At 41.5% G+C, this 11,339-nt stretch overlaps 1 protein-coding gene across 1 annotated transcript in view; it reads left to right on the top strand.

Annotated features, from left to right (window-relative positions):
• The first annotated feature begins 580 nt into the window (after positions 1-580).
• Positions 581-11,339, top strand: part of Efcab2 (EF-hand calcium binding domain 2) — a 111,800-nt gene continuing 101,041 nt past the window's right edge. Inside the window, exons 1-2 of the mRNA XM_004626925.2 lie at positions 581-731; positions 4,454-4,538. Coding sequence (XP_004626982.1) covers positions 581-731; positions 4,454-4,538 — 236 coding nt within the window. The remainder of the gene's footprint in view (positions 732-4,453; positions 4,539-11,339) is intronic.

Below are 11,339 nucleotides of genomic sequence, written 5' to 3'. Positions count from 1 at the left end.
AGGGGGAGAGGGGTTTTGTGAGGTAAGTTACTCTTAACCTCAATGGTGAGTAGGAGTTAGCGAGGAAATAGGAGAGAAGTTGTGAATGCCCTTTCATAAAGGCATGAAAAAGCATAGTCATTGAGAAACTACAGATTTGTAGGGTAGAGGATCTGTGTGGGAAAGTATTAAATGACGACGTTTGAGCTAGGTAGGGAACTACTTCATAAAGGGCTTTACATACCTGGTTCAAGAGGTTGAATATTATTTGGAAAAGACAGCAGAAACCATCAAGGGATTTTAAACTTGTGGGTCTGATGATTAAATGTACATTTTAGGAAGATCTAGAACTGGGGATGTAGTGTAGTCACAGAGCACTTGCCCAGCATCCATAAGGCTCTTGGTTGCCAGCACTAAAAAAAATAAAGAAAGAAGAAAGATCATCCTTACAAAGGGTGGACTGTGGTGAGGGAATGCAGTGGGAAAGGAAAGAAAGGAGAAAGGCCAGAAGTGGCTACATTGATCCAGCCAGAAGTGATGAGGCAGTGGGAATGGAAAGGCAAGGACGATTGCAGAAGTGCTTAGTGAGCAGGATAAAAGCATGTCGAGGATCAGATGGAATTGTGAGGATGCCTTGTCGGAGACTGAAAGAGTTGGAATGATAAGTGTGGAAGGCAGTGACTGGGAGATGAGTGGCAAACAAGAACAAGGAGAGCAGCTGATAATGGGCTCTGACAGAGCCCACCTTAACAGTGGGGTAGCTTTTCACTTAAGGGTGAAACAAGGAAGCTGTCAAGTTCCTAACGTGGGACATTCTGTAGGACATTGTGTGGTTCACCATGGTCTCTTGATGAGCTGATTTCATGGGGTTGCAGAGCAGTGAGGAAGGAAGAGGACTGTTTTAGTTTAAAATATACAATTAAATGAAGTAAATATACTTTGGATTTTAGATGGAAAAATAGCTTTAAGTCACTTGGGATAGATGGAGGCATTTGAATACAGAATAGATATTAGACGATCTTACTGATTTTTTTATTAATTGTTAAAGATGTCATAGGGCTGGAGAGATAGCTCAGCAGTCTAAGCACCTGCATAAGCAAGCGCAGGGACCAGGGTTCTTTCCCCAGTACCACGTGCTGCCCCGGCCCTGACCCTGGGCATGCTGAGCCGGCTGTGGGGGTGGGGAGCTGCCTGTAATCCCAGAGCTGGGGGGCTCACTATCAGTCTGAGCTGTGTAGTGAGATGAAAAACCTTTTAAAAAATGTAATAACATTAGCATTTAGGGGAAAAATTTTTTTTAAAGGATTTAGGATTATAGAGGAAAATATCCTTATTTTTAGGAGATGCATCCTCAAGTCTTTAAGGATCATTCTGTCTGCAATTATTTAGAGAGAGATGGAAGGAGGAATCAAATGTAGCAAAATATTAATAGTTTAGTTTGAGTGTGGGCATCGAGTTGTTTACTAAGTTTTCAACTTTTCTGCGTATTCAAAAGTTTTCTTAAAGAAGCTAGAGAAAGTAGCACAGACGAGGAGGAGGAGGAGTAGGGACTGAGAGCAGCAGGGAAGAGAGTAGTGGTGCAGACGGCTCTCAAGTGCCGGGCCTCCTGAGCCAGAGGAACAGGAGCTTGCATTCTCCAAGGACGAGCTGAGGGTCGCGGGGTGAGGCTGCCCCACTCGGTTCATTTCAGTGTGTGGACTTGGACAGTGGCGCAGGAATTGTATGGCACACTGGCATGGGGATAAGAGGACCTTAGGATAGGGCTGGGAGATAGCTCAGTAGAATATGCACTTTCCTGGCAAGCACAAGGACCTGAGTTCAATCCCCAGTACAAAAAAAAAAAAAAAATCCTTGAAAGAAGACTTTAGGGTATTAGTCTTTTTTTTCTTTTTTTTGGTACCAGGACCTTGTGCTTGCCAGGCAGGCATTTATACTGCTGAGTTGGTTCCCCAGCCCTAATCTGGGGTTTGAGTAAAAAATTATTTCATTTTCTTTATAACTTTTGTAAGAACATAAAACTGTTATGAAATTTTTAAATGATAAGCTTGTTTTTAAAGTTACAGATTTAAAAATTTTGATGAGAAACTTGAGCTTCCTTCCCAAAATATTACTTCCTAATACAGTAAAGCCTTAACTTGCAAGCATAATCCATATCAGAAATATGCTTGTAATCCAAAGCACCTGTATGACAAAATAAATTTCCCTGTAAGAAGTCATGGAAACTCAGATATTTGTTCTACAAACCCAAAATATTCATATAAAAGTGATTATAATACTGTAACATAGTACAAAATAATAAAGAAAATACAAAATATAGGGAAAAATAAATTAACCTGCACTTATCTTTGAAACTCTTGGTGGCTGCTATGAGGGAGACGAGAGAGATGAGGTTTGTTGTGGAGGATGACTTTCACTATCACCAGCAGAGTAGCTGCAGGTCCATTGGCTCAATAGAGTCTTTCTTTCCATGTAGCTTTAACAAGGAACCTATCCAGTGACTCATTTTTGCCTCCTTTTGAGGACTTTGCTTTGTTGTTAAGCACATTCATTGCTCCCACTGCTACAGCCTTGTTTGGGGGGTGCTTTCCTACCACTTGTACTGTTTCCCACACATCTCCCCTAATCTGATTTGAAGTGGGGGAGTCCTCTGCCTTTTTTTCTTTCTGCAGGGATCTTCTCTATAATTTCTGGCTGTAGATGATCACCCACTATCAGTGAGAGAGAGACGGGGAGAGAGAAAGAGAGAGAGTCAGAGAGACAGAGACAGAGACACGGAGGGAGGGAGGGGCCATCGGCTCACTTGTGATCTGACATTTGGCTCGCATACTACTTATATTGCAAGATAGCACTCATTTATCAAGTTAAAATTTATTAGACATGTTAATTCATCTTGCAGAACACTTGCAGCACAAGTCACTCATAACCCAAGGTTTTAGGCCTGCAGCAGTTATATTCAGTTCCTGCTAAAATGTTTAGTAACTTATTTTTTTTTTGTAGTTTTCCACCAGTGAGAAACTTTGTTCACCTTGGTCTCGTCCGACGTCATGGTGCATGGGCCTCTTCCCCTGCGCAGATGGTTCTCTTCTGGTCACACGGAGACGAGGGCAGCCATATGTCCAGGGCCCTGCACCCTATTCACACTGGACCAGGGCCCTGCACCCCATTCACACTGTCTAGATCTTAATTTAGTAATTAATAATTCCTGATAGGTGATAATTGAAAAATAAGTTTTGTGTCAAAGATAATGTATTTTATTTATTTAAATTTAAAAGGCAGATGCCAGCTTTGTACAGTTACCAGCAGAGATTTTGTCCAAGATATCATTACTATTAAATAAATTTTGACAATGCTGTGTAATCAAATACCAAGCAGTCACAAAAATGGCAATCTAACTGATATTTCCAGTTGTCCCCATTTGCCCTGCTCCGGTGTCTTCTCAACAAAATATCAGAAGTGGGCAGAGGCAGCCCATGTCCCGGTGCTGCTGAGAGCCGTCCAAGGTTTCTCACCGCGTTCACAGCCCAAGCCGCACATCCTTGGAAAGCTGCGGGCCCCTTAGAGAATCTGTTCCCCAGCCTCCTGCTCACACCTCGCTGATCCGACTTCCTGCTACTCTGCACTTTGGTTCTCTGCCTAAAAACTCTTCCTGGAGATATCGCTGGCTCTTTCCCCTCCTTGAGTGTCTGTCCGGATGTCACCTTGTCAGTGAGGCATCGTGTTCTTCATGTCCCCCCAACACCCCAGCACATCTCACATCCCTTCCCTGTGTTCTTTTTGTCTTTTTTAAAATACACATTTTACTTACTATATATATTCACTAAATATGCACAAGATTATAGATCTTCTCCAATAAAAATAGCTGTACATGGCAGGGAATTTTGTCTATTTTGTTCCTTGCTATAACCATATCAGCTAGGATACTGTCTGGCACATAGTAAGCACTCAATAAATATTTATGGAATATATCACTATTACACGTGTGTAAGGTATAGTCCCAAACTTGTTCGAAAGCTCTGTGAGAGAATGTCACACATTGCAACTGTTATGCCTCTTGTCCCCAGCTTAGCCTCTTGTCCCCTGAAGCACCCAATGAAGCAGGTTGGGCAGGGCACACTCCAGAGAAGCTGATGGGTTTACTCTGCTTCTGGCTAGGATTCTACCCAAACTATGGAAGATAGGATGGAAATAGTCTCCTGTGTAGAGCTGGATGTTCCCATGGGCATATGATGGGTAAAAACCCTTGACTGTGTGCTTAAGATTAAAATGTCTTTGGTGATAGACTTCAGAAAAAAAATTTAATGGTCCATTCTATTTTTTGACATATAAAGGGAGTTAAATCAGCTGAACAGTACATAAAGGTGATCAGGAAAGAATCCTTATGTTCTTCCTCATTAAAATTTCTAATCATCTGGTCATTGGAATTTTTGTTTTGAATTGCAGATTAAACTAATTTGGTTTACTTTATCTTTTTCAGAGGTAAAAGTAGCAGAATTTCACAAAAGAATCAAGGAGGCATTTGAAGTATTTGACCATGAGTCGAATAATACAGTGGATGTGAGGTTTGGAAAATATTTTTTGTTGTAATTATAAATTTCTGATACAATTCATAAATAGAGGAGAGATCTTTTCTTTTTACATTATACCTTGGATTTATTATATGATTTAAAATGGATAGAATCTAATCTCATTGCCTATTCTCAGCTGCAGACTATGACTGTGTGAGGTGAACTCTACTACAGCCTCATGCTTGGCATAGTTGGTATTCAGTAAATATTTCTTGAGTGAATGAATGGAAGTTACTTTTTAAAATGTATAGATATGTATTGTGAAGCCAGGGGCAGGATATAGCAAAGGAACAGTAGTATTTAAAAATATTTAAAAATTGTAAGGTTTTTTTTGTCTTTTTGAGACAGTCTCATTATGTACTTCAGGCTGGTCTTGAGCTCACTTTGTAGCCCAGGCTGGTCTTGAGCTTGCAACAGTTCTCCTTTCTCAGCCTCTCAAGCTACACTCCTCATATTACACAGCAAAAAGAACCAAAAGTAGAACATTAAAAAATGAAGACATTGGTAGGGTATGGTGGTGGCACTGTGATCCCAATACCTGGGGGGCTGAGGCAAGAGGCTTGCTGAAAGTTTGAGACCATCCTGGGCTACACAGTGAGTTCAAGGTCAGCTGGAACTACAATGTGAGAACCTGTCACACACACAAAAAAAGACATGGAATATTTGTAGATATAGAACAAAGGACAGGAGACAAAGGAAGGTTAAAGACAGAAGAAACTCTGCGAGTCTGATGGCCATTGTAGGATCTGTGTGACACATAGCAAAGAAAAGCAGTGAAACCATTGTTCTAGAAAGCCAGGCAAAATGAGGGTTATTTAGGGGCTCCTAACCTCCAGACTCAGCATTTAAGTGGGGTATGGTGGTACACGCCTGCAATCCCATCACTCAGGAGCCCGAAGCAGGATTCCGAGTTTGAGGCCAGCCTTGGCAGTTTAGCAATTTAGTGAGACCCTGCAGAAACAAAACATCAGCCCTCTCCCCAAAAGACCATTTGGTAGTTCAGTGTGTGGTCCCTGGGTTCAATCCCCAGTAGCACTCGCACGTGCTCACGCGCGCACACGCACACACACACACACACACACACACTCAATACGAAGTACATACAGAGGGCAGCAAAGTAGTAGGAGTGAAAAGGAACTGTTGGAAGCTTACAAGCCGTTGCTTCTAGCACTGGTCGGCAACTCAGGGTTCTGAACTTAGGCTAAGCTGAATGAACACAGGAGACTTTATGCCAGCTTGTAACTATGTGTGTTCCTGGAGGTACTGGACTACCAACTACAACCAGTTTTTTGTTTGGTTGTAATACTTTACTTGTTGTTAGTATCACCATTATTTTTTGTGTGCTGGGATTGAACTCACGGTTTTGCATCCACCAGGCAAGCACTCCTGTCATGGGCCCAGCCTTCTATGTGGTAGTCACCTGACCCTCAGGCCAGCATTATTTGATACCCACAATGAAGTGTATGGGCCTTACTGGGAGAAGGCTGAGGAGGGAATGAGGCTTGTCTCTTCTGTGTCTTGACATTGGCACCTGGCCTGAGCCTTGGCCCAGCCATTGCCGAGGAAGTGGAGGGTTCTGAGCAGGCCAAGTGGCCTCATGGGCAGAGGAGTAGGTGCAGGAGGGGTGGTGGTGGAGAGGTTGCTGTGGCCCTGGCCATGGCAAGTGCTTTGATGCTGAAGGGTCCTCCTGGGGTGGGGAGGGAGGTCTTGTTAGAGAAGGCAGGAAGGGTGCAGCTCTGTGAGAGAGGAGGGAAAGACAGAACGTGAGCGCTTTCGGTGGGCTCTGGATCTGAGCAGCTGTCTGCAGCTGGGAGCTCTAGGCTCCATACACGGTCCCTCACTGCAGGTTTTTATCTGTGCAGTAGGGCTGGTGTCTCCGGCCTTGTAACACAAGGGGGAGGGAGACAGTCTGCTCAGGATCGCCCTGGGTCTTCGCAGTTCCCGCTCTTTTGCTCCCCTGTGGGGCGCACTTTCTCACTTGCCCCTCCTGCCAGGGCTCCAGCTTCTCTCCTATCTGTGGGTCCCTGACAGAAGCAACCAGGAGAGAATCACCTGGACCACTCAGGGCTGCCTGCCAGCCAGGCCTTTTCTGTTAAAAGGGCCAATTCAGGAAAAGTAAGCATGTTTATAGGTTACCGTTCCAACGGTAACCTATAACGTTTTTCTACCGTTCCAAGTTACAATAACTTTACTGTGGCCTTGAGGAAAAGTGTATGTTTTTACAACTTACATGGTCTACTTTATTAAATAAAGATGGTTAGTAACAAACTTGGCATTGTTTTGAGCACTAAAATACTAATGTCAAGCATATGGAGGAGCAGCAGTGGCACGGACGGGCGAAGCTTCCGAACGCTTCCTAATTGGGAAGGCATTTGCCAGTGTACAGTGAGTGTTCTCCCCTCCGATGCTGGTACATTATCACCCACCTGTTCATTATAAACTAGAAGTTGAGGACTGAGAAGCAGAGCCCTTGGCCAAGGATATGCACAGGGTTAGCTGACAGTGTCTTCCAAGCTGGCCGTCCAGCAGCCCAGGGGGCTCTGGGAATCATCAAGAGTGGGTTGGCGCCTGCCTTGGCTGGCCTGGGCTCTTTCTCCATCTGTGAAGGCGGTTAACACATCTGGAATTTATATTGGCATATGATTAAAAGTGAAAGTCTAAATAGGATTTTATTTTTCAACTTACTAGACAGTTTCATTTTAATTGACTTCTTGAATCGTGGGACCTATTTTATAACATGCTGCATTTTGTTGCTCTTTTAGATATTTTAATTAAGGATTGAGGCAATATTTTATGCAAAAAAGGAGTGTAAAGAAGTGGCCTGGAGTGGAGGGAGAGATACAAATGGTTGCCCTTGCAGGGGTGACACTTGGTCTTTGAGAGTGACCAGAGCCTAGGCTGCCCGTCATCCTTCGGAGGAGATAGACAGGGCATCATTTCTGTTGAGCAGCAGGTCTTCGCCTCTTCAGAGGTGAGCTTTGTGGTGGCAGCTCTCACTTACCCTTATCTCTGCTGTACACAAAAGGGAAAATTTAATTTGAAAATTTATCACATTAAGTAAAAGGGAGGCCTGGTACTGTGACTGCCAGGTATCCACAGTTGCTTGCTGCTGGCTAAAACGTTGTGGAAATGCACCCTTCTGCTCTCCTCAGGCCTGGTGAGGGCGGCCACATGTCTGGAACCAGACTTCCTGGGTCCTGTCCCAACTCTGAGAGAGGATTTACTGATTTTCTTTGTGCCTCAGCATCTATGTTTTCCTTCAGAAGATTGGTAGTGTAGATAAAAGAGTTCTCAAAGTAGGATTTGAGGGCCCCTGTGTGTCACTAAGACCCTTTCAGGTGGCTGTGAAATCAAACTACTTCCAAAATAAAGCTATGACAATATTAGCAGTTTTTGTTTGCATTTATTCATGAATGTCTATTGAAATTTTGCAAAGTCTACTTGATATATAATATTAGAACAGATTGAATGCAAAACTAGATGCAAAAATCCAGCTGTCTCCTCTTTATGCCAGACATTAGAGGGATTTGTAGACATGCCAAACAGTACCATTTCTCCAGCTAAATTTATTTTTTGTTTTGGAAAATATAGTTATGCTCGTACAATTATGTTATTCATGTAAATGCATAATGGGTTTATGTATTTCTAAATGAGTTAATAAATATGTATTTTTAAAATGTGAAGTTTAATTTCTAATATGGTAAAGATTCACATAACTCACATAAACAAAATCTCTTCAAAGATCTTAACAATTTTTAAGAGACGTAAAAGGAATTGTGAGACTAAAAATCTGAGATACTTTTAAATCTCTTAGAACACTATTTACTGGTAATAAAGTAGATTGGGACTTAAAGCTCAGAACATATTAACTATTATTATTATTCCATTTTATATTATTCAAGAAGAATTCAGACTTTTTCTCCCTATTTAATCTGGATGACGAATGTTGTAATATACACCATAAAACCTGATAACTTTTTATTTCTGTGACTATTATATTGATTCTTTAAGTTCTGAAGCATTTTGTTCTTTCCATTTTCTTTATTAAATAGTTTAAATTTTGTTTGTTTTTGAGAGTGGATCTTGGCCCAGGCTGGCCTTGAACTCACAGTGCTCCTCCCGCCTCAGCCTCTCAAATGCTGGGATTACAAAATGCACATCCACACCTAGCTATTTATTAAATAGTTGTTGAAACCTTGTTTCTTGAAAAGCATAGGGCAGGGCTTTAACATTGCTAGTTGGGGACATGTTGATTTTACCTCACTCAAATCACTGACCATAATATCCTTTTATTTTTCTTTGGTTTAGTTTTGTGGACGAGGTCTTGATATACAGTTCAGGCTGGCCCTGAGCTCAATATGTAGTACAGGTTGGCCTCCAGCTGCCTTCCTGTCTCAGATTCCCAAGGCATGTGCCACCAACTGCTGGCCCATAATACATTTTCATTTATATATTTTCCTGCTCTTTGCTTAGACATTAGTCAGTAAGACTAATTGAAAATTAACTGTTTGCATAGATAATAAATTCTGAATAGAGAAAATTCTGAAAGTTCAAGGAATATTTTGTGTGATACTCTATACCTCTAACTCCTGGCTGTCTAGTTCTGTTTTCTAAAGGCAGGGTTTGCTACACTACTTTCTCCAATTCTCCTGGAGATAGTTGATACAAATATATGTGTGTTTATTTTTGATTATGGTGAAATCTGACTACCATAAATGTTACCATGGCAACCACTCTTCAGGATACAGTTCAGGGCATTATTGCGAACATCACTGTGTGCTCAGCCACTGCCATTCCCACACCCATTTAACAAGAACAACTTGTCCCTTCTTCCTCAGTTCCTGGCGCTTGTCCTTCTGCTTTTGTCTCTAGGTGCCTCACAGGAGTGGAATTGTACACAGCCCATCCTTTTGTGTCCTTTGGTTTCACTTAGTGTAATGTCTACAAGGTTCTCCCATGTAGCACTGTCAGAAAATCACCTTCTGATTTAATCCCACTGTGTATATCCACCACACTGTTTATCCATCCTTCTGTGGATAGGTCTTTGGGTTGTTTTTACTCTTGGACTCTTGTAGGTATTACTGCTGTGGGTATTGGCGTATAAGGATCTACTAGGTCCCTGATTTTTTATTTACTTATTTTTTGGTGTGAACTCAGGCCCTTGCGCTTGCCAGGGAAGTGCTTATTCTACTGAGCCATCTCCCCAGCCCCACCTTTTTTGAGACAGGGTTTTATTATGCAATTCTGGTGCGCCTTAGACTTACTTTGTAGCCCAGGTTGGCCTCAAACTCACAGGGATCCTCCTGCCTCAGTCTCCCAAGTGCTGGGATTACAGATGTGCGCCACCATGCCCAGATGGGTCTCTCCTTTTAATTCTTAAAAGTGTAACTAGATGTAGAATAGCTGTGTTATGTGACAGTTCTGTGTGTTCCTCCCCCAACTCTAGAGCTGAGGATTGAGTTCTGTGTTCCTCCTCCAGCTCCTAGAGTTGAGGATTGAACCCAGAGCTACATCCCCAGTCCATTTTATATTTTGAGTCAGGATCTTGCTAAGTAGCTATATTTCCCAGCCTGGGTTCAAACTCTAGATCCTCTCTCTTAAATCAATCTCCTAGATGCTTGGGTTTACAGGCATCCACCACCATGCCTGGCTCTGTTTGTATTTCTTGAGGAATACCATACTATTTGTACAGCAGCTACAATGTTTTACTTTCCCATCAACAGTACAAGAAACGTCTTGGTTTTTCCACATCCTTGCTAGCACTTGCGATTTTCTGGTTTTGATTTGTTTTTGGTTGATGTTTTTTAATAGCCATCCCTATGGTGCAAAGTGATACTCACTGGGGTATTAATTTGCATTTCCTTAATGATCAGTAGGGGTAAGCATCTTTTCATGTGCTTATTGGCCATTTGGACATACTTAGGAGAAACGTGTATACTAGTCTTTTGCCTGTTTTTAATTAGGTCAGTTTTTTTTCTTGTTGAATTTTAGGATATATATATCTGTAATTCTTTCTGGCTGGCCTTCAACTCACTATGTAGCCCAGGCTGGCCTTGGACTGATGGTAATCCTCTTGCCTCAGCCTCCCAAATGTTCAGATCACAGGCCTGAGCCGCTATACCTGACTGGAATGTGTATATTTTTAATACAAATAGTGGGATACTGTATAAATCATTCTGCATAATGTTTTCCTCACTTATCAATATATCTTGGTGATTATTCTTTCTTGGTACATAAGATCATTCTATTCCATTACATGTATAAATCATAAAACATTAATCTCTTACAAATAGTCATTTAAGTTGTTTCTAGGCTTTTGGTATAATATTAATGTGCTGCAGAGACTGTTTTAGTGTGTATATAATTTTGCAGCAGCCAGAATTTTTGTCTAGGATACATTCTTTGGAATATGTCAAAGCACATGAATGTTTTTGGCACATGTTGCTATCTTGACGGAATCGTCTCACATTGTATTCAGTTGTCTGTTTTTCTTCTCTCTCTTAAGCAAAATTTAATATCAAATTTTGGATTTTTTACCAGTGTGCTGTGTGAAAAATAGAGACATAATTCATTTTCTGAATTATGAGCATCTTTTTATTTCTAATAATTATTTGTTGTTTCCTTTTGTTTGAACACTGTACACACTTTCCCTGTCATTAAATTGTTTTTGTTTTATATATTAAAGGCTTGAGCCTTAAACTGTGATATGTGTGTCATCTATCTTTTTTTTTCCATAATTTTATTGATAAACAAATAGCAATGAGACAGTTTCAAATCAAATTGGTAGGACAGTTT

Source organism: Octodon degus, unplaced genomic scaffold (assembly GCF_000260255.1).
Source record: "Octodon degus isolate 3935 unplaced genomic scaffold, OctDeg1.0 scaffold00017, whole genome shotgun sequence".
Taxonomy (NCBI): domain Eukaryota; kingdom Metazoa; phylum Chordata; class Mammalia; order Rodentia; family Octodontidae; genus Octodon; species Octodon degus.
The sequence above is the reverse complement of the archived record's forward strand: the minus strand, read 5'-3'. Positions and strand labels throughout refer to the sequence as shown.